General features: G+C 30.2%; 4 protein-coding genes across 6 annotated transcripts; 2 read left to right on the forward strand and 2 right to left on the reverse strand.

Annotated features, from left to right (window-relative positions):
• The first annotated feature begins 1,484 nt into the window (after nucleotides 1-1,484).
• On the forward strand, nucleotides 1,485-3,496 carry LOC137923181 (UPF0729 protein AAEL015238). The gene has a single exon (XM_068766355.1). The coding sequence runs from the start codon at nucleotides 1,637-1,639 to the stop codon at nucleotides 1,898-1,900; it is 264 nt and encodes an 87-aa protein (XP_068622456.1). The 5' UTR covers nucleotides 1,485-1,636; the 3' UTR covers nucleotides 1,901-3,496.
• LOC137923179 (46 kDa FK506-binding nuclear protein-like) lies at nucleotides 3,494-6,854 on the reverse strand. 3 transcript variants are annotated; one of them, XR_011107549.1, is made up of 5 exons: nucleotides 6,400-6,854; nucleotides 5,872-6,026; nucleotides 4,642-4,799; nucleotides 4,178-4,275; nucleotides 3,494-3,793 (listed from the first exon to the last, which is right to left on the reverse strand). XR_011107549.1 is itself a non-coding variant. In XM_068766354.1 (4 exons), the coding sequence occupies exons 1-4, from the start codon at nucleotides 6,593-6,595 to the stop codon at nucleotides 4,263-4,265; spliced, it is 510 nt and encodes a 169-aa protein (XP_068622455.1). In that variant the 5' UTR covers nucleotides 6,596-6,854; the 3' UTR covers nucleotides 3,807-4,262. The 3 variants fall into 3 exon arrangements, 2 of the variants coding, with proteins under 2 accessions (XP_068622455.1, XP_068622454.1); XM_068766354.1 differs by lacking the exon at nucleotides 3,494-3,793 and having other exon boundaries at nucleotides 3,807-4,275; nucleotides 4,642-4,787; XM_068766353.1 differs by lacking the exon at nucleotides 3,494-3,793 and having other exon boundaries at nucleotides 3,807-4,275.
• Nucleotides 6,855-8,872: 2,018 nt separating this feature from the next.
• Fkbp39 (FK506-binding protein 39kD) lies at nucleotides 8,873-14,988 on the reverse strand. Its single transcript, XM_068766490.1, has 8 exons — nucleotides 14,830-14,988; nucleotides 13,912-14,139; nucleotides 13,589-13,764; nucleotides 11,601-11,761; nucleotides 11,186-11,396; nucleotides 10,867-11,037; nucleotides 10,445-10,617; nucleotides 8,873-9,482 (listed from the first exon to the last, which is right to left on the reverse strand). Exons 1-8 carry the CDS (start codon nucleotides 14,837-14,839, stop codon nucleotides 9,401-9,403), a joined length of 1,212 nt encoding a protein of 403 aa, XP_068622591.1. The 5' UTR covers nucleotides 14,840-14,988; the 3' UTR covers nucleotides 8,873-9,400.
• Nucleotides 14,989-16,036: 1,048 nt separating this feature from the next.
• On the forward strand, nucleotides 16,037-17,554 carry RpS17 (ribosomal protein S17). Its single transcript, XM_068766398.1, has 3 exons — nucleotides 16,037-16,146; nucleotides 16,284-16,435; nucleotides 17,282-17,554. The coding sequence occupies exons 1-3, from the start codon at nucleotides 16,144-16,146 to the stop codon at nucleotides 17,526-17,528; spliced, it is 402 nt and encodes a 133-aa protein (XP_068622499.1). The 5' UTR covers nucleotides 16,037-16,143; the 3' UTR covers nucleotides 17,529-17,554.
• Nucleotides 17,555-19,027: the final 1,473 nt, after the last annotated feature.

The raw sequence follows: 19,027 nt of genomic DNA on the forward strand, positions 1-19,027 counted from the left end.
GAAAGTTTTGTTTGCAGTTAATTCGGTGGTTGTCAGAACTAAATCTATCATATCCATATCTGCTAAAAAATATCCTTTAAAAAAACCATAGACATAGCAGTTTTAGACATACTAAAAGCTGAAAAAGAAGTCATGACTGAAAATAAATAAAATGAGTATGCTAACTTGTATCTGTTTTGAAATAAAAACTTTATGCACTTGAATTGTTTTAAAAAATCTAGCACATGTGTCACATACAACTCCTTAATACTCAAGTAGAGAAAAACACTATTTGGCAACAAATGAGATTTTATTAATATTTCATCATTATCCTTTTTTCTGATTTTTTTTCTTCAAACTTATTTAGAAATTCTCTACAGGGTGCTTCATTAGTAAACTTGGTAAAAATTTAATAGAATTATGGTAAATTTTAAGTGGTGTAATCAAACTAAAGCCTCAATCGAAACTAAACGTCAAAATTTTAAAACATTTGAAGAACAATGTTATATTTTTATTAAACGATGAGATTACAACTACTTGTGAATAATATGAAAATACCTAGTCCAGAAAAAAAGACAGACAGATTACTGTCTTATGAACATCAAGCAATACTGCAATATCAAGACATTTTCGTTTTTGATAATTTGTTTTGATATTTGTCATATGCCTTCTAATTCATAAGATAAAGATCTGTTTTTAAATAAACCATTTTCTTTTAAGTTTAAAGTTTCAAAACCAAAGATTAAATGCTTTTAAAAAAAGTTATCTCTGATAATGATAACATTTAATCGATATTGGCTTTTAATAAACAAATGAACAGGTGAATAATTAAAATTAAGTGACATCCAAACTTTGTTTGCTCTTTATAGAAAACAGAGAACATACTCAGTCTTTTCCAACTTTTTTGGTGTCACGCCCCCGCCTTAGCTATTCTAAGATTCTTACGTCCCACTATGAAACACGCAATTTTTATGTTAAAGCAAAAGGGTTAAATTCGTGTCGTTATTTACCACACTCGGTTGTAAATCTATTACTCAGTTTTTTCTAAAAAATACTCTTTAAACCAATAAAACGTAAATGTTTTCATTGTTTTAATACTAGGTATAAAAAACAGCTTCATTTTTCATAAAAATTTTCCAGTGAAGTTTAATAATTGCTTTCTAAAATATACCATACATTTATCTAGCGACTTGTTATCAACAGCTTTTATAAAAATGTGGAGAAAATTTAACCAACCAATTAAACCTTTTAAAAAAATAATTGTAACTTTTAAATAAATGTTCATGATTTCTTTGTCTTATTCTTTTCCTATTTTTTATTCTTACACAAGACAATTAATTGCAATTATAACTTATTACTGTACTAAGGATTGCATAAAATTTTATGACATTATTTGTTAATAACTCGTACAAAGTAGTAATCAACATATTTATTGATCAAAAATATTAGACCTTGATCAGTTATATTCAACTTCCATGTACATTATTTTTTTAACGTCACTTTGACAGAATTGATGCATGTCAATTTTGATTTCTGACGTGCAAAAAATTGTTGCGAACATTATTATTGTATTTACTATCGTACATATATAGTTTCGTGCTATATTTTAAAAAGTCATCGTAAATATTTGTAATCAGTATCTATTTTTCTAAGCAAAATGGTATGCGTTCCATGCTTCATCATTCCTGTTTTACTGTTTTTGTGGCACAAATTTATTCAACCTTACGTACTACGTTTTTGGAATCCTTGGGCTGTTAAAGATGCGGACGGAAATGTGAAGACAGAATTCCCATTCAGCTGTGAAGGTGGCGTTTGTTCCTTTAGAAAAAAACAGCTAGAGAATAACTCGGAAACCTCAGGTCTTAATGAAAAAGAGAAGAATGTACAACAAGGAAAAGACGAAAACCTAAAAAATGATTAATTTAAAACGGCTGTTGTAAAGTCGCTTAATATCTTAGACATCTAATCTTTGTAAAAAACCATTTAGCAATATGAAATATTTATTTATTAAAATCATTATTTACTGTAGACATGAAGATTTAATGTGTGTTAAATAATTTGATGAACGGCCATTAGTAATTCCTATAGAGCATTTAAACTTTATTGAATAAACATTTATTTTTAATATGTCATATATTTATTTGGTTAGTTTAATGCACTAACTACTTCAATGGATAATATTTAAATAGTTGCAAGTGATCAGGTGATTCTTGAATTTTACTTACTAAACTCAGCCAGTCTGGGAGACCATAGATATCACAGATCCACTTGGCAGATGCTCTATGAAATGACCAAGCTTTTGAGAGCCTCTAAGGAACCTTGTCTGATAGGGCCATTATACAAAAACTAAAGCATATTATTCAGAATGATCATCAGAAAGATCATTTATGTATGTTTTAAAGACAATTCCCATAGAGCTCAATTAGATAGAAACGAGAATCAGATTGAGCTCCACTTTAATAGAATATTTCATCATAAGTTCCAAATGTGACTTGATCTAAGTCTACAAGTTTCTAAATGTGCTTAATACAGTTGTTAGAACAATTAATTTTTAAGTTGCAGTATCACTTGAAAAATTCTTTAAATTGTACTTTTAGCTTATGTCCAATAACCTTAAATTCATTGCATGGTAATTCAGAAACAATGCTAATTTTATGAAGACTAGAATAATATACCTTGTGATTTTTTCTAGTTTTGTGGAAAAATCCCAGAACAAATAGTTATACCAACATACAATGTTAGTTGACTAGTGTTACATCTACTTGTGCACAGACTGAAAATACTTCTCTTTATAAATTTATTTATTAGGAACTGTATTCAGCCACCTACATCAATCTAATTATTCATGTATTGTAATATTGTATGAAGCTTATGAAATTATTTTTTTCAATAGCATTTTTAGCTTTACAAAGAGATTGTAGCAAGATGATCATTAAACTACACTTCTGCTCCTCTTCCAAAACAACAGGTTCCATATTTTCTTTGCCTAATGAAAAGAAAACATACATCTCGACAACTTGCATTAAAAAGGTATTGTTATTAAAAAACATTATTTTTAATTTTTCTTTCAAGTTTTTATAGTGTTTCCAGATCATTAAGAGATTAACAATAATAATGTATATGTTTTATGCTTAAACCAGGTGTAAATTTGTATTTACAACATAATTATCAAAACATATTGAGTGATTGAGTGGAATGTTACTCGGTAGTGGAAATCAGCCTGCTGAGACAAGACTATGCAAGAATAGTATAGATTTGATAATGAAACTTTATAGTCCCACATCAGGGATTTTTTCACTCTGAATAGTTTTGTACGGCTCTCTAACTCTTCTCAGCCAAAAAAGCCTGCTTTTTGTATGATCTCCACCAGGTGGTACAAGGTCGGCAGAGATTTTGCTTGTTGGCTGGTTGCCACCTTAGATCTTATTCCATAATACCACTTTCCACAACTAAAGAATTTTAAATAAAAATCACTGAGACTTTAAAAAACTTGTTTTATTGAATGAAACCTGAATGTAAAAATCAATGTAGGTGTGCATTTAAAGATTTATTGTATACTTTCATGTACAATTAAGTTATATGTACATTTATCCTTAAAATAATTGAATGAAGCCCTAATTTTATGTCAAAATCCTGTTTTCTATCTGCATATGACCCATGGTATTGAATAATTCAAACAAAATTAATTGCCCAGTTCTTACAACACAGTGATTAAGTGCCTTACTGGTCAAAGGTTTCATCAATTTTTTTTTATAAACTATACTACCAAAATCTTATACAAAACCTTTCAAAGTCTTGGTCAATAGGACTTAATCTGAAATCAGTTAATGTTTAAAATCAATTATGTACTGCTAATTAATTAATATGCAGTGTCTGAATGCTTGTAATGTTTGTTGGATTTTTAATAATCCTTTCAGACTTGCCAATATTTCATATTGGTAAAGTACAAACGTAGATTATGCTTATGGCGTCAGTCAATATAGAAATAGATATTAAGAATTTGCAACCTATGATGAATCAATTTTGCCAATGAAGTTGTTAAAAAAAAAAACAGACATTTGAAGGTAAAAAATTAATTCAATACATTTTAGATGTCTCAGTTAGTACAAGGCCTGCTTTTAAACTCCATTAACCTGTGGTTCCGTCCTATTGGTTTGCTTTTGTAACTTCTTTTTCAGTTAGAATTTTTGAAACTTACTCAATTTAGACATGTCCACCTTGCTTTCATCTTTGCCCATGTCTAATGCAATGTCCGCTTCCTATGAACCCTCCAACTTATGATTCTATTCTTTCTCACTGAATTATCAACATAATAAACTTTTATTAAAAACTATTATACATACAAAAAACACGATTTTTCAAAGCCTAGTAGGAATAAAGATGTGTTATTTTACTCTACACTAGTCTTTTGTTGGCATAAATTTAAATTTCCATCATCATCATATTTGAAGATAGACGCCCACTGCAAGGCTTAGGTCTCCTCTTAAAAATTGCTACAGTGACCAACCTTGCGCTGCCCGCGTCAAGCGTTCCCGCGATCTTAACTATGTTGTCGGTCATCAGGTCGACCGACGTAGTCGAGTCCCTACTCGTCGTCGTCGACGAGTAGGGCCTACCCACATTAATTCCCATCCCCAAATAAGTGTTCAAGGAAAAAATTACCTGTCATCAGATTTAGCAGATGTATTCACTTTTAAAGAGTCATCATTTTTATCAGTATCTGTTATTTCTTCATCCAGGATGTTTTGTAAGTTTTGTAGAACTTCCTCAACTTCAAAACTGTCATCAGCTGCTGCTTTTTTACCTGTCTTTTTAGCTTGCTGATAAGGAAACATAATATAAATGCATACATTTTTTAATATACTTAATTCATTCAAAGATAGTAATTACAACTAAACATTATCTAAATATTTACTGCTAATAGAAATCTGTTTGTACTTAATTGAAAACCTCACATTGTAGATATACATTGGTGTCTAAAGTATTTATCTATCTCTAGGATAAAATGTAAACAATCTTTACCCAGTATCAATCATTTAATTTGGTAGTCGGGCAGTAAGTAATATTTATGGCAAAGACAAATTTGGTTCTGTTTTGTAGAACATTGTTTTTATTGTAGCACTTGAGACAGCTAGGTAATTGCATTAGATAAAGATAATAATTTTTCATACTAGACCTAGTCAAATATTACACTATTGTATCTAAGGGGTCAATTCAAATATATATATTTTTCGAAATTTGTATCAACTATCAAAATGACTGAACCAAACACTTCTTATTTCCTAATTTATATTATTACCAATTTATTGATTGTACAGTAAATTTTGAACATCATACAAAATGCTATATTTTCAGAAAGCTCTTGATGTCATCACAGGATTCCCTATAACCATATGGAAAACAGTAATCTGAAGACATGGCAGTGAGATGTTCTAGAATGGGCTTATCTCTATTTTCAAGCACATTGAAACATGTAATATTAATAGTACTTAATAAAATGCAAAGACCACATAATTATGGTGAACAAGTGTGTCAAATTAGTCAATGAAACCCAGAATAAATTCGTAGTGAATTTATAGGTGATGGAAATGGGTATCTGTAGTATTTAGGCATGTTAAGATTGAACATCAGCTCATTTCTTTAACTTGTTTCTTGAGAAGCATTGGCAGGATCATTTAAAATTTAGTCAGATAGGGGGCGAAGTATAGTTGGTTAAGGTGAACACCAAAGCAATGCAAGGAGGCCTTCTTAAACATGACCTGGTCCCTCACCCTACAATGCAATTGAGCCACTACTGATATAATGCATTCATGAAATGCTAAAAACTTACATCTGTAGCTTATTTAACTGGTTAGAAATGATTAGACAAGAGATTATTATCTATCAACATACTTTATGTTTCTTATTGGCAATGGCCTCTGCACTGTTCCTAAGTTTACGTTTGGTCTTGGCAGAAACTTGTGCCGGTACTTCATCCTCTTCAACATCAGAAGGTTCTTCCTTAAGCTCGGGATCCAAATCTTCAGCTAAATGGGCATCGCCTTTACCTTAAAAAATATACAAACATATACCATGTTAACTAGAAATAGCAAGAGAGATCCTAAAGGAAGCAGAATTACACAAATATTACTTAAATTACAATCACTGAACGGTATTCAATCATGTCAACGCGAAAGTGAAAAACATGCCACCAATGCGGTTATTTGTTTTATTCCCGTTAAGACATAAGAACCTTTTCTTAAGGAGAAAATATAAAAATAGTAACAAAGACATTTTTTCAATCATACATACTTTTAAATAAGTTAAAACGTTCGACTCGGGCAGTAGTAAACCGTATAGGATTACTTTGAATTAGTATAGTAAATCTTATTTACAACATATCTTTGAAAATAATCACGTCATTGTTAATGCGTTACCTACCTGCCTTACGTCGCCTCTCATGAACACTGCCGGTTTCCCTAACGCGTTGATAAGCCGCTGCAAACACTCTATGACTTGGTAGGCGACGGTTTGGGAAACGTAAATGATATTCTCTTCGCGCTTGTAAAGAATTTCCATCACTGAGTCCGTAACAATATAAAATGTCAGCGTATTCTTCATTACTATAATGCGCCATTGAAATTAACTTTATTCAGTATGGAAAAACGGTTAAACACACAAAATGTACGTTCTTACATAAAAGTAGTTAAATTTTAACTGGCGTATTGAATCGTTAACTAGTAACAATATTGCACAAATTATTTTACAATGAACTCAATATTTAAAATAAAAACGATAAGTACACAAGTATTACATCTTAAACAAAAGGATCAAGAAAGTGTCGGCGACTTTTAAAGAGTGTGGTATCTAATATTTTCTGGTACTTGGTGTTATATATGAAGTGTTGTTTCCTAAATTTCAGAAACTATGATTTATACTATTTTTGTCTTGTCATATAAGTTACGTATTCAATTAAAGAGATTTAAACAAAGTTTTTGTATATAACATTTAATTTTGTAATTAAATATATATATATAATGAACCTTTCATTGTTATTTGTCAGTTACGACTTTCAAGCAATATAATTAAAGAACTTTAGCATGTCATGACTAATAAATTAATGATTGAACTGTATTTTTGCTCTTAATTTGTATTAAAACAACGTTTTTTTATGATTTTCTTTCTAGAAAATGGATTTGTTTAATATATCCGTAATATCAATTATCCAGAACCACGGGTTTTTGAATAGGGTGTTTCATTCATAGATTAATAGGTGATATTAGTTCATGAGCTCTACTTTCGTCTCTCCAGATCTTTTACACCTATTTCCAGTAACTGTATATATTGATTAAAAATGACCTTGGTATTAAAAATGCAACATAGAAGTTTGTACTTTTATAACGTCGCAATAACATAGTTGACGCTTCTCAATTTTGACTTCTGACGTTCACAAAGTTGTTGCCAATGTTATTACTCTGGTATACAGGTAATTGGTTATAGACGCAAGAAAAGCCTTAAGAGCGTGAATGGAGAGCTCACTTACTGTCAATTAACGTATAATATTCTGTCCAAACTCATGTTTTAAGAAATACTGACTGCACTGATAATATGTAGTAGGAAAAAGCGTTTACGTAATTCGAATTATTATAAATTAAAATTAATTTCTGTTTTTTATCTGTCCGTGTCTGACTGTGTAGTACCAGAAGTTCTTGGTTCATTTTTAATAGAAAAAATAAATTAATGTAAGATACTTCAGCTAGCGCTTTTCACAGGTTGATTGGAGATATGTATAAAAAAAACTTATATTTTAACTGGCAAACGAGCGATACGTTTACCCGTTTTATAAATTTATCTACAACCAATCTGTATAGTTTGGACTGTTGACTTATAGGCCACTAGAAAACGTATTCATATTATGTTCATACTATTTTCACTTTAGATCATTTGTAGTCATTTTGTACTGTTTTGTAGAAAATGGCACAAGAGTCATTTTTAAACTGGAATCAATTATGCTCACCTTTAATGGCGTGTTCTGCCTTCAAATAGAATGCTATCTATGATCGCTTATGAAATAAACACACAATAGAACATTTAATTTCCAACTTTCCTGTGAAAAATTCTTAACATTACACTTTGATTGTTTTACTCGTTTTTGTTCATTACAGTTTCCTAATTTATTCGATAGTAATTAAAACGCGTTAATATTTTATGGAGCCTAGGAAAATGTCTAAAAAGATCTTTTTTTTTTAATTTTTATCAAATAAACATATAAACTAAGAACTGTCGGAAAACTCATTTGCACCAGCTGGATGAATATGTATACCTTACTTCCTACTACTGACTGAATATGAGTTCCATTAATTTTTGGCCAGAAATATGTATCCAATTATTCATCTTTAATGATATATCTAACATACATTGTCAGTTTCCAATACCATTTTATGCTAAGCTCATTAGGTAAAATGTTGTTTGCACAATAAAGGCTCCCTTTTTAATATCCATGTTCCAACAATTGTTCTATAAATTTTAAACAATTAGACAAATTTAATTTGCCAGCAATACTTAGAGATGGTATTGGTGAGAAGACATCACATCAGAATGCATGAGGACTAATCTCGATTTAACTCTATAAAAGGTAGAACTTTTTTTTAGAAGTGACTGTCCATTGTAAGCAAGAAAATTTTATTAGTTAAAGGCCCCTTTTGGCAAGTGGCATTATCAATTCAATAAATCAGGAACTTGAAGTCAAACTGCAGTGAGCTCCCCGCCATAGTGACTTTTGTTGACTCAAATGTACTAAACCAATGATCGGTGTACTTTAAAATTATGGTATTTAAAATAAAAATCAACAGAATTTTTTAAAAACATTGTTTTATTGAATGAACCCTGCATTACTTAACTGAAATCAATACAGGTATGCTTATTTCAAGGTTTATTTTACAGTTTCATGTCAAGAATAATTCTTAAAATAATTAAGCAAATTAAAATTAAGTTCTATTTAAAAATCCTATCTTTTATCTGTATATGACATATGTATTGAATAATTATATTTAGTTGCCTAATTCTTATATCAGAAATAATGGTTAGGTGCTTCTAGCGGTCAAAAGTTTCATCAAAAATTTTATTAAACATTTCAGTGTTTACTCCCTTTATAAACTATGCTACTAAAATCTTGAACAAAACATTTCATCCTGGAGGTTGATAGGACTTAATTTTAAATCAGTTTATGTTTAAAATATATTTTGTATAGCTAATAACTAATATGCAGTATCTGCATGTTGGTATTGTTTGTTGGTTTTTGACTAATCCGATCAAACATGCAGATACTTCATATTGGCACAGTAGAAATGTAGATCATACTTATCGCGTCATTTACACAACATTCATATCAGTCATAAAAGTTCTGGAACATTCCACGTAAACCTACTTGACAGAGGAAAACTTATTTGACATTTTTCAATTCAACTTCAAACACTAGAGTGCTATTAGGAGGAATGCTTGGTGGTGATCCTTTAGCCCCATATCTGTAAAAAAATGATATTTGTATAAGAAAATTTCCCAAAGGAGTATTATAAATGGTAGGTCCATTGTGGAGATCAAGAATCACTGTCATCTATGTATATTATACATGGTTCACCAACAATAATAAATATACTTTTATACAAGATTTTTTTTGTCGTGGCACGAATTCTTAGAAAAAAAAAATACTTTTTAATTATATGTATCCATGATGTAAAGTATGCATTAAAATTTTAATTTTGTATTCTAATGCATTCTTCAGTCTTTTCCATATCTCTGTATGCATGCAAAACCTGACACTAAAGTCTCATATAAGGTCTTTTCTTAAAAAATAGGGATGTAGTGGTGGCGTCGAATTTTGAAAATTTGTGGGCTAATTTGTCTGTCCTTAATTTTGTAATAAAAATTAATTGATTTTTTATATAAATTAAAACATGCATGGAATAATATAGGGTAAAATGAAGACTATCAGAAAAAAATTAACTGTGAATCTGTTGAAAAAACCTTTGAAAATACTTGATCACAAAGGTTTATACTATAAAAGTAGTGTAATTTTTTACACAATCGGGCAATATAACATGCATGTGTCTTAGTTCTATCAGCAATTAAATAAATATGATAATAGACAAAAATAACTGCTAAATTTATTGCGGTAGTCTTCCATGCTGCCATTGAAATATTTATGTAATATACACGCGATTTTTTTAAAATATCTATTTTTTTTGTCTTACATGATTTTTTTTTAATTGTTGATTATGTCCTTAAACTTACCTAAATCAGATGGATTTTTACCAATTTTTTTACATGCTATTCTAAGAAACATACCTATTGTGTAAACAAGAGTATGTACTTAGCACAATTTCTAGGTGCTGTATGAGTATTGCCTTAACTTTTAGTATCAACAAATGAAGTATCTGGGCATTTAGCACAGTCTGTTACTTTTAGATAAGTTAAAATATCAACTTACGCCATTGCCGGAGGGCAAATGATCTTTCTCTTGCCACCAACTTTCATACCAGCTACACCAACATCCCAGCCACTGATTACATCTTTAGCGCCAACCTTGAACTTGAATCCAGGACCCTTCAAACAGTTGTCAAACATCTTGTTGTTCTGCTTCATGCGACCCTCATAGTATACCTGAATAACACAAAGGAAATTAATTAATGACTTTGATTAAGAAGCATCGAAACAGACTGCAATAGTTTTCCAAAAATGTTAATTGTTCTTTATACACAATTGTTTTTTATTTCCTTTACAAACTTTAATTGGAGCAATATGGAATTCTTAGCTTTATAATGTTTCCTTAATGAAGCCACATCAACGAGAGCCTATTCCTTTTCTGACTTTGACTTAAGGCCCAACAAAAATATTATGACTATAACTTACCGTAACAACTTTACCAGGCTTGGCAATGGCTCCAGAGCCTACTTTTAGGTCTTCAATAATAACTCCACCACTCAAAGTTTTCTTTTCTTTTTTATCAACAGCTTTCTGTTCCTGTGCGTCTTTCTTGCCTTCTGCCTTTTTCTTCTCACCCTTTTGTGGTGCTTCCGGCTTCTGTGAAAAAGATTCTCTGTTTTACAACAAAAATCAATATGAAAATTATGTTCCAGAATTTGAAATCTAAATTGAATTCATATTGTCCACAATTTTGTTAAAATGATTTGAAGATTAAATATCAATTACATAGATACCGAGGTTTTACCTTCTGCTTTTCAACACCATTAACCTGTGGTTCCTTGCCTTGCTGTTGCAATTTCTTCTTCAGTCGTCTTTTTTGAGACTTACTCAGTTTGGACACATCTACCTTGCTGTCATCTTTGCTTGTGTCTAATGTAGTATCAGCTTCTTCTGAACTCGATTTTTCATTCTCTCCCTCCTCCTCTTCTTCATCCTCATCATCAGAATCTTCCTCACTGAATTATCAATACAATTCATACAGATTTATTAAAACGTGAATAATTTAGATACAAACATTTACAATACTTTTCAAAACATTGTTACAATAAAGAAGAGTTCATTTTAAAACACTATATACAATTTATTTGAATTTAAATTAGTTGTGACAGTGATTAAATATTAAATCTAATCTCTACATTATTGTTCAAGAAAATAATTACCTGTCAACACCTTCAGTAGATGTATTCACTTTGAAGGAATCATCATTCTCATCAGTGTCAATGTCTTCTCCATCCAGGAACTTTCGCAGGTTATCAACTTCCTCATCAGATTCAGTGCTGTCATCAGCAGCTGCTGCTTTTTTGGCTGCCTTTTTATCTTGCTGGTAAAAAAACACAAAAACATTTATATTTTTTTATATAATTTTTCAATGTTTAAATTAAATTTTATTCAGTTAAAGATTGTGATCACAAAACTAACATGATCTAAATATCTACAGCCAAACCAAACCTGGTCGAATATCACACTCTTGTATCTGATGTGTCAAAAACCCAGGTATTATATATATTTCGACATCTGTATCATGATTCAAATCACTGAACCACACACTCCACATTATCTAAATTAAATGTTAACTAATGATCTTCATATCTTCTTATTCTCCAGTATTAATTCACAATTGCATTAAAGTAAATTATGCACAAAAATAATTTTTGCGTCGCTAAGATTCCTTACATTGTATATATAAAGTATCCATCTGTTCATAAACATCATTAATAAATCTATTTTGAAATGTGAAAGAAAAATTCAGTTCGATTTTAAATAACAATTTAAAAAAAAAATCCAACAAGTTACCAACTTATTTGCTAAGGTCTTTTACAAATGACACTATTCATAATTATTTTTCATAATCTTAATTTGAGCCTTTATTCTAGTTAGTACATGTCCTAAATAAAATAAAGGCCCATATTAATCCCATAGTGACTGATATATATAAGTCCACCACTAAACCAGTTAACACTGTGGATACATAATACCGATTCTGCGAAATAATTCAGCAGCTTCTGACTTGGGTACCAACAAAACAGTTTGCATGTTATCAACATCAAATGGGCCCACAGCAATTGACTTGACAGCTGTGAATCCCTCTTAATTAATTTCTTAGCACATTCTACAAACACATGATGCTTGCATGTTCACCTGACAATTCATAAATAAGAATAAGTACTTCATTATAAATCACTAGATAAAGTTTTGCTGTCCAAGGAAAGTGTCAGAAAAAGTTCTAGTGGAATAATTTTTTTCCCATGCAATTAGTCTAGATACGCAAAACGCGTGGTGGACCAATGACGAGTTTTGTATACCATAGACCCTTAAATAGCACACCATAATAATAACAATTAATACTTTGAAATGACTTCCGAATCAAAGTTATCTAGCAAGGACTATGGAAACAACATAAAATATCTTACACCCATAAAGTGAACAAACAACCATGTTAAAGACTTTGGAAGGCGATGGAGGCATACAACTTGCAACTTTTCTTAATAGAAATCGGCTGAAATTATACTTATTACCCATACAAACATTTGTAAAATGTAAGGTAATCTTGGAGAGAGGTTACTACTTGCATCATCACAATAGATTTTTGGAAAATATACATGAAGGGATTAGTCTGCCAGTATCAAATGCACAAAAAAATCACAAGGAATAAAATATCCATTAACTTTAAACAAAGCCTTATTCTATCCTGAAAGTATCTCTTGATTGGACATACAATATGAAAAACAATATACTCATGCTGAAAAAATGCAGTGATTTCTTCAGATTAGATTTAACTCATTAGGAAATAAATATATATACCACCAAACCACTAATTTTATTAAATACAATGAAACAAAACAAACTAAGAAAAACTAGGAATAAAATTCATAGTGAATGTGTATGCAATAGAGTTATGTATGTGCAGATGAATCTCTAAAACCTGTTGATTTAGCTTTATAAAAATAGGTAGGAAGACTAGTATGAGTCAGTCAAAGTGAAAAATTTTTTTACTAAGACCTATGTAACCTCCTATGTAGAATGTCAGTCATGAACACCATACCAGGCCCCTCTTGAACGAGATGGACAAGGTATCCAAATGGTGAATCTGGTTCACCATTTAACTGGTAAAGAAATTATTAAACAAGTGAAATTTCTTACAACTTACTTTAGGTTTCTTACTGGCAGTGGGCTCTGCATTATTCTCAAGTTTACGTTTGTTCTTGGCAGGAACAAGTGCTGGTACTTCTTCTTCCTCCTCTTCTTCAGCCTCTTCTTCATCATCAGAAGGCTCTTCTTCAAACTCAGGATCCAAATATCCAGTTAAATGGACATTGCATTTACCTTAAAAAGTCACAAACACTTACTACCTTAACTGGTAATAACAAGAGAATTTCTAAAGAAAGCCAAATTACATGAATATTATATACATAACATGAATCAATGAAAATGTGTTTTGTGTGTATTAATTATAAAATATATTATACTTACCATTAGTCAAAAAAGAAACAGAGTCCCCGACCTTAAAATAAAGATCTAGAGGAACTTGAATGCATCTGTTTTTCTGTAATGTGCATACAAGGAAGTTTTTCCCATCAACTACCACCATAACTTGACAAGCATCATTATCCCCAGTTGAAATATCCATTGCAGCTTGTGATATATGGAAAGGCTTCTCCACCATTTGGGTGTACCTTTTGTTAGGTTCCATAATTAGTCCTGAAAGATTTCCACTTGGCATAAGCATATTGTTTAAAAGGTAAGCATATAATTATTTCATAGAAATTTAATTAATGATTCAAATTAAAGTGGTTATATATTTTAACATATTTTGTTTTACAGAACTGAAAACAGCATGGAAATTCTTACTCAAAATTTTACTACAAAAGAAAGGAATAGTACCAAATAATAGACTATTTTTTGTTTTATTTTTTTAGTGTTATCTGAAGTTATATCCATTGTTTGAAAAAGATATTTAATACGAATACTGAAATATAACATCACATGGTGGTTATAGAATCAATTCCACCTTTAAATCAGCAGACATTCAAGATCTTAGCTAAGTGAAGAAGCTAAACTATTTGTACAGTATACCACGTAGAATTTAAAATACGTGCGAATTTTGTATTTATTTTAGTAAAATAGTACATTGTCGCTAAAATATAAATCATTGGTTATCGGAACAAGCGTGCTTTGCGGGTGACTATGTTTCACGTACTACCCAACCTTATGTCTGTATGTATATACCAAAAATCGAATTAAACAATCTAAGTTAGCGTTCAATTAAAAATCATAAACAAATTATTATAATTTAACTCAAACCGATTAACTCAAAGTATAAAGAGACATGGTAGAACTAGTCAGTCAAACACGTGGTAACAAAACATGGTTGCTTATAGAAAAACTTACCCCAAAACATTTTGATGGTTTTATTTAACACAATTTACGCAGGACTAAATTGAATTAAATAAATATTTCAAACAATACGCAATAAACTAATCGCCAAAAAATTCGCTGCTGTGAGCCGGCCACACGGACGCAAGGCGGCAAAATTAACGAATGAAATTGAATTGAACGAAATGAGACTACACCGGTTCGTTTCAATACTACCAACTATACAAAATCATCTTTAACATTAAAGGCTTGGTTCCAGGAAATTTTTATTAATATTATATTATAAGATCTCGTGAAACAAACATATTATAAATAAATAACATGAATTAAAACACATAGAAACTATAATTTAAATTAGGAGAAAATAAGATAGAGATAAAGCTAGTGAATTATCGCAATAATTATTTAGTTTACAGTTGTGATGTACTACTCCAATCTTGGTTTGAATGATTTTTGGTTTTCAATATACAAGGTTATACTTAATAAAATGAAACCATTACGACTTTCAATCGTAAAATTCAATATATCACACACATAAAAATAAGCTTATTGGAAACTATATAGAAGCTAGCTAATAATTATTTTGAAAAAAAGGACATAATACTATAGCATTAATGTAATCTTTGTTTTTTTTTTAAATAATTAAAATTTTTGTATTGTTTCATAAGAGAAACAGAAAGGTCATAGGAGAACACAAAAGTGTGTACCGACGAAGCTGTAAAAGCCTTAGGGCTAACAGCATTAATATCATCAGAAACAACACACAAGTGTACTAATGATTTAAATAACTCTTATGGTTAAGACATCGTAAACAAGTAATAAATAAATTATTAATTTTTATTATTTGTGTTTATTGTCCGCACAGATTGAATTATGGTACATTATTTTATATCATTTGAAATTTTGTCATTCCAATTTTTATTATTACATTGTAATAAACATTAAATCGTATTGTTATAATTTGTTATTCTTCCTTGTTATACTAATAATTATATGTAGTATTTTCTATATAAGCAATAGGATTACCTATTGGTCTACTATTAGCAAGTACTGCTACCTTAAGTAATAAAGTTTCTTTGATTCGGCTTTTTGCTTCTATTATTAATGTGCTAATAGACACTTGCTCAAAGTCATCCATGCTAAATAAAATAAAACAAAACCTTTCATAATATTAAACAACATTAAATATCAAAATTTGTACTTTTATTTGGTATCTGTGCACTTTATATACAGTTTTTTTATATCTGTGAATAGTTACTTTTACTTTTTTTGTCTGTACAAGTACCTCTTTTCTGTTAACTGTCAAGTGAAGGCTGCTGTGTTTTCACAATGGTAAATTACATTTTCTGTTTTATCTTTAAATATCTTTTTAATCTTACAATCATTTAGTTGACATTTACCTAAAATTGATGCATGTTTGAAATAAATGTGCTAAATTGACTGTATTATTATTTAACCTTAATTTACAGGGTCGCGTTAGGACTAAAACCGTGAAGAAGGCGGCGAAGATCATTATTGAGAAATACTACACTAGATTGACTCTTGATTTTGATACAAACAAGAGGATATGCGAAGACATTGCTATTATACCAACGAAACCCCTTCGTAACAAAATTGCTGGGTAAGTAAATAATTTGTTGTCACCTGTCATACACGACTAGATGTTTAATTGGTTGATTTAATACATATGTGTAAAATTTTCATTTGTGTGACATTAACAATATTCATTATAACAGTCATAAATTTGATTAATGCAATGACATTGAAGATAACGAATGTTCATTATTTATAAACAATATATATAGAATATAGGTGTAAATGCATTAAAGGAGTGAAGATATAACTCACTTGCTGTCAATTATTAAATGGTACACCAAATTCATACATGTATGGTTTCAGATGTAATAAATAATATAATATGTAAAGGCAAATTAGAAATTCAGATACTACTACATATTAAAAATAATTGTTTACTATCTGTCCCTGCAGACTACTACCAGAAGTTTTGGTGTGTCACATTTCAATAGAATTTTTAATTTCAGTGATCAATTTATGTAGGATGGTTGGAAAGCAATGTAAGTTTTAAAGATTGTTGCTGAAAAATGAGTCATACATAAAATTTTAAAGCATTTATACCAACCATGTGAAGATAATACTATTCTGTTAAAACTCAGTTTTGTCATTGTTTGGCAGCAAAAGAGCTGTACATTCACTCCCATGAAAACTTTTATATCTATAATCAATCACTGTATATATATATTGTTTATTGTAAATGATGTAATTTAATGTTTTGTCAAAGTTATATTAATGGTAATTATATTATCATTATAGCCAGGAAAATATAGAGAAAAAATTCTAAATATTTTATAAATTTAAAATTTACCAGTATTATAAGCTTGTAATATTCATGTGTTTAATATTTACATTTTGGAAAGTTTATGCAATGTATTTACTCTTTTTCTTTCAGATTTGCTACTCATTTGATGAGACGTCTTAGACACTCACAGGTGCGTGGTATTTCAATCAAACTGCAGGAGGAAGAGCGTGAAAGACGTGACAACTATGTTCCAGAAGTTTCCGCTCTTGAACATGACATCATTGAAGTTGATCCTGACACAAAGGAGATGTTGAAGATGCTTGATTTCAATAATATCAATGGTCTTCAGTTGACCCAGCCTGCCACTCAAGGCGGCTATGGTGGCAGACGTAATTAAGAATAAAAAATTAACATTTTAATTTATTTTATTTTTTTTATTACTTTTAATAATTAATGATGCTGTGTACCCTTTTTCTCAAATTTGATTTAAAAATTTAGTTGTCTTAAAATTTTAATATTTGGTATGTGGTGCTCTTAGTGTTTTATATTTTTGAAAGTGAAAAATATATTCAACAAGGTTTGTTTACTACATGAATTATTAAATAATCATATCTTTTAAGACTACTGCTACTTCAAAGTGGTATTGTATACACATTACAACCTTTGTGGCTAAATTAGCATAGTTTCAATGCTATCACACAGGTTACCTTTCTTAATGAAAATTATAGATTTTTCTTCTCTTGATGGGGGTCTACTTTGGTATGATAAACTTATACCATGACATTTTCCATGTTCAATATGTGTCGAGAGTTGACATGCGCCGCCACCGTTCGTAATACTTGTTCAGTATGCGAGGAAGATTGCTTGAACTTTTTATTCAATGCAGCTACTAGAGATATCTTTATATTTTCTGTTGAATTTCGGCAATATTAAAGAAATGTGGTTATCAGAGTAATCTTTCGAAACCAGCTAAATCATAAAATTGGCCTATGGGGAAAGAGCTGTAAATCTCTGGTTCAAGCAACTAAAGTGAGGCCTCGAGACTTGAATACTTGAAACTTGAACCTAAGTGCGGCTCTAACACCTAACTAGAAATGCTATCTGCGATTTGAGTAACAACCTAAGCCCACATCCGTCCTAAGAAGCCCTAGCGCCTAGTAACTACATGGAGTATTTACCCTGATTTATATGAAGTAAGTAGTGTAAAGGCTGGAACCATACACAAGTTTTCTTAGTATTTTTAGTGGTATGCCACCTCAAACCGGTGAAGTTGTAATGATGACAGAAACAGCATTACCCTTGATAAAAAACTAACTGAAGTAATTGGTTTTAACTTTTATAAAGTAAATCGTTTATTGTCTATTTCCAAATATAAAACAGTTAAATCATAGAGAATCAGGTTTTATACTCTATTTTCTTCTCTTCACAATCATATACTATAAAAATAGGAAATTAACGAGGGTAAATCTTCAAATGAATTGAAATATGAATTTCAATATAATTTTTAAAAAGTAATAAATTTATCGTTATTGGTTAAAACTTATTTTTATTCATGGGTGACAGGTGTAGGTTCGAGTAAGGCCACAAATTATACCTGCTTCTAAACTCGGCACAAGTTGTTCTATAAAAATGAAAACAAGGAATATGGTGTTATTTATACTATTAGAAACTTACTGAGGCCGTCTCCATATTTTTGACAGTTAGCAAAATTATATTAATTTGAAATAAATGTAAGTTACTTGTTTCATTTATAATTATTTTTAGCATTTCATCCGAACGTAAAATATAAAAATAAACAAGTATTTCTTTTTCACATATAGGTGTCGAGATAAATGTAACCATTATTCATATGTTAGCTAGCCGTCGTCAGGTGAAAAATGTATTGCGAGGTGTATA

Source organism: Battus philenor, unplaced genomic scaffold (assembly GCF_028537555.1).
Source record: "Battus philenor isolate CCGP_79_NKW_IND1 unplaced genomic scaffold, ilBatPhil1.0.hap1 SCAF_21, whole genome shotgun sequence".
In the NCBI taxonomy this organism is placed as follows: Eukaryota; Metazoa; Arthropoda; class Insecta; order Lepidoptera; family Papilionidae; genus Battus; species Battus philenor.

What these genes read in the sequence shown, in the direction of transcription:
- LOC137923181 (XM_068766355.1), top strand. Translation starts at nt 1,637, where the DNA reads ATGGTATGCGTTCCATGCTTCATCATTCCTGTTTTACTGTTTTTGTGG.
- LOC137923179 (XM_068766353.1), bottom strand. Translation starts at nt 6,595, where the DNA reads ATGGCGCATTATAGTAATGAAGAATACGCTGACATTTTATATTGTTAC. An exon ending in TGAGAGGCGACGTAAGGCAG is followed by an intron (nt 6,027 to 6,399) that starts GTAGGTAACGCA and finishes ATATTTTTTAAG; the next exon opens with GTAAAGGCGATGCCCATTTA. An exon ending in TTGCCAATAAGAAACATAAA is followed by an intron (nt 4,800 to 5,871) that starts GTATGTTGATAG and finishes TTTCCTTATCAG; the next exon opens with CAAGCTAAAAAGACAGGTAA.
- Fkbp39 (XM_068766490.1), bottom strand. An exon ending in TCTACTGAAGGTGTTGACAG is followed by an intron (nt 11,397 to 11,600) that starts GTAATTATTTTC and finishes TTGATAATTCAG; the next exon opens with TGAGGAAGATTCTGATGATG. An exon ending in ATTTGCCCTCCGGCAATGGC is followed by an intron (nt 9,483 to 10,444) that starts GTAAGTTGATAT and finishes ATTTTTTTACAG; the next exon opens with ATATGGGGCTAAAGGATCAC.
- RpS17 (XM_068766398.1), top strand. An exon ending in CTTCGTAACAAAATTGCTGG is followed by an intron (nt 16,436 to 17,281) that starts GTAAGTAAATAA and finishes TTTTTCTTTCAG; the next exon opens with ATTTGCTACTCATTTGATGA.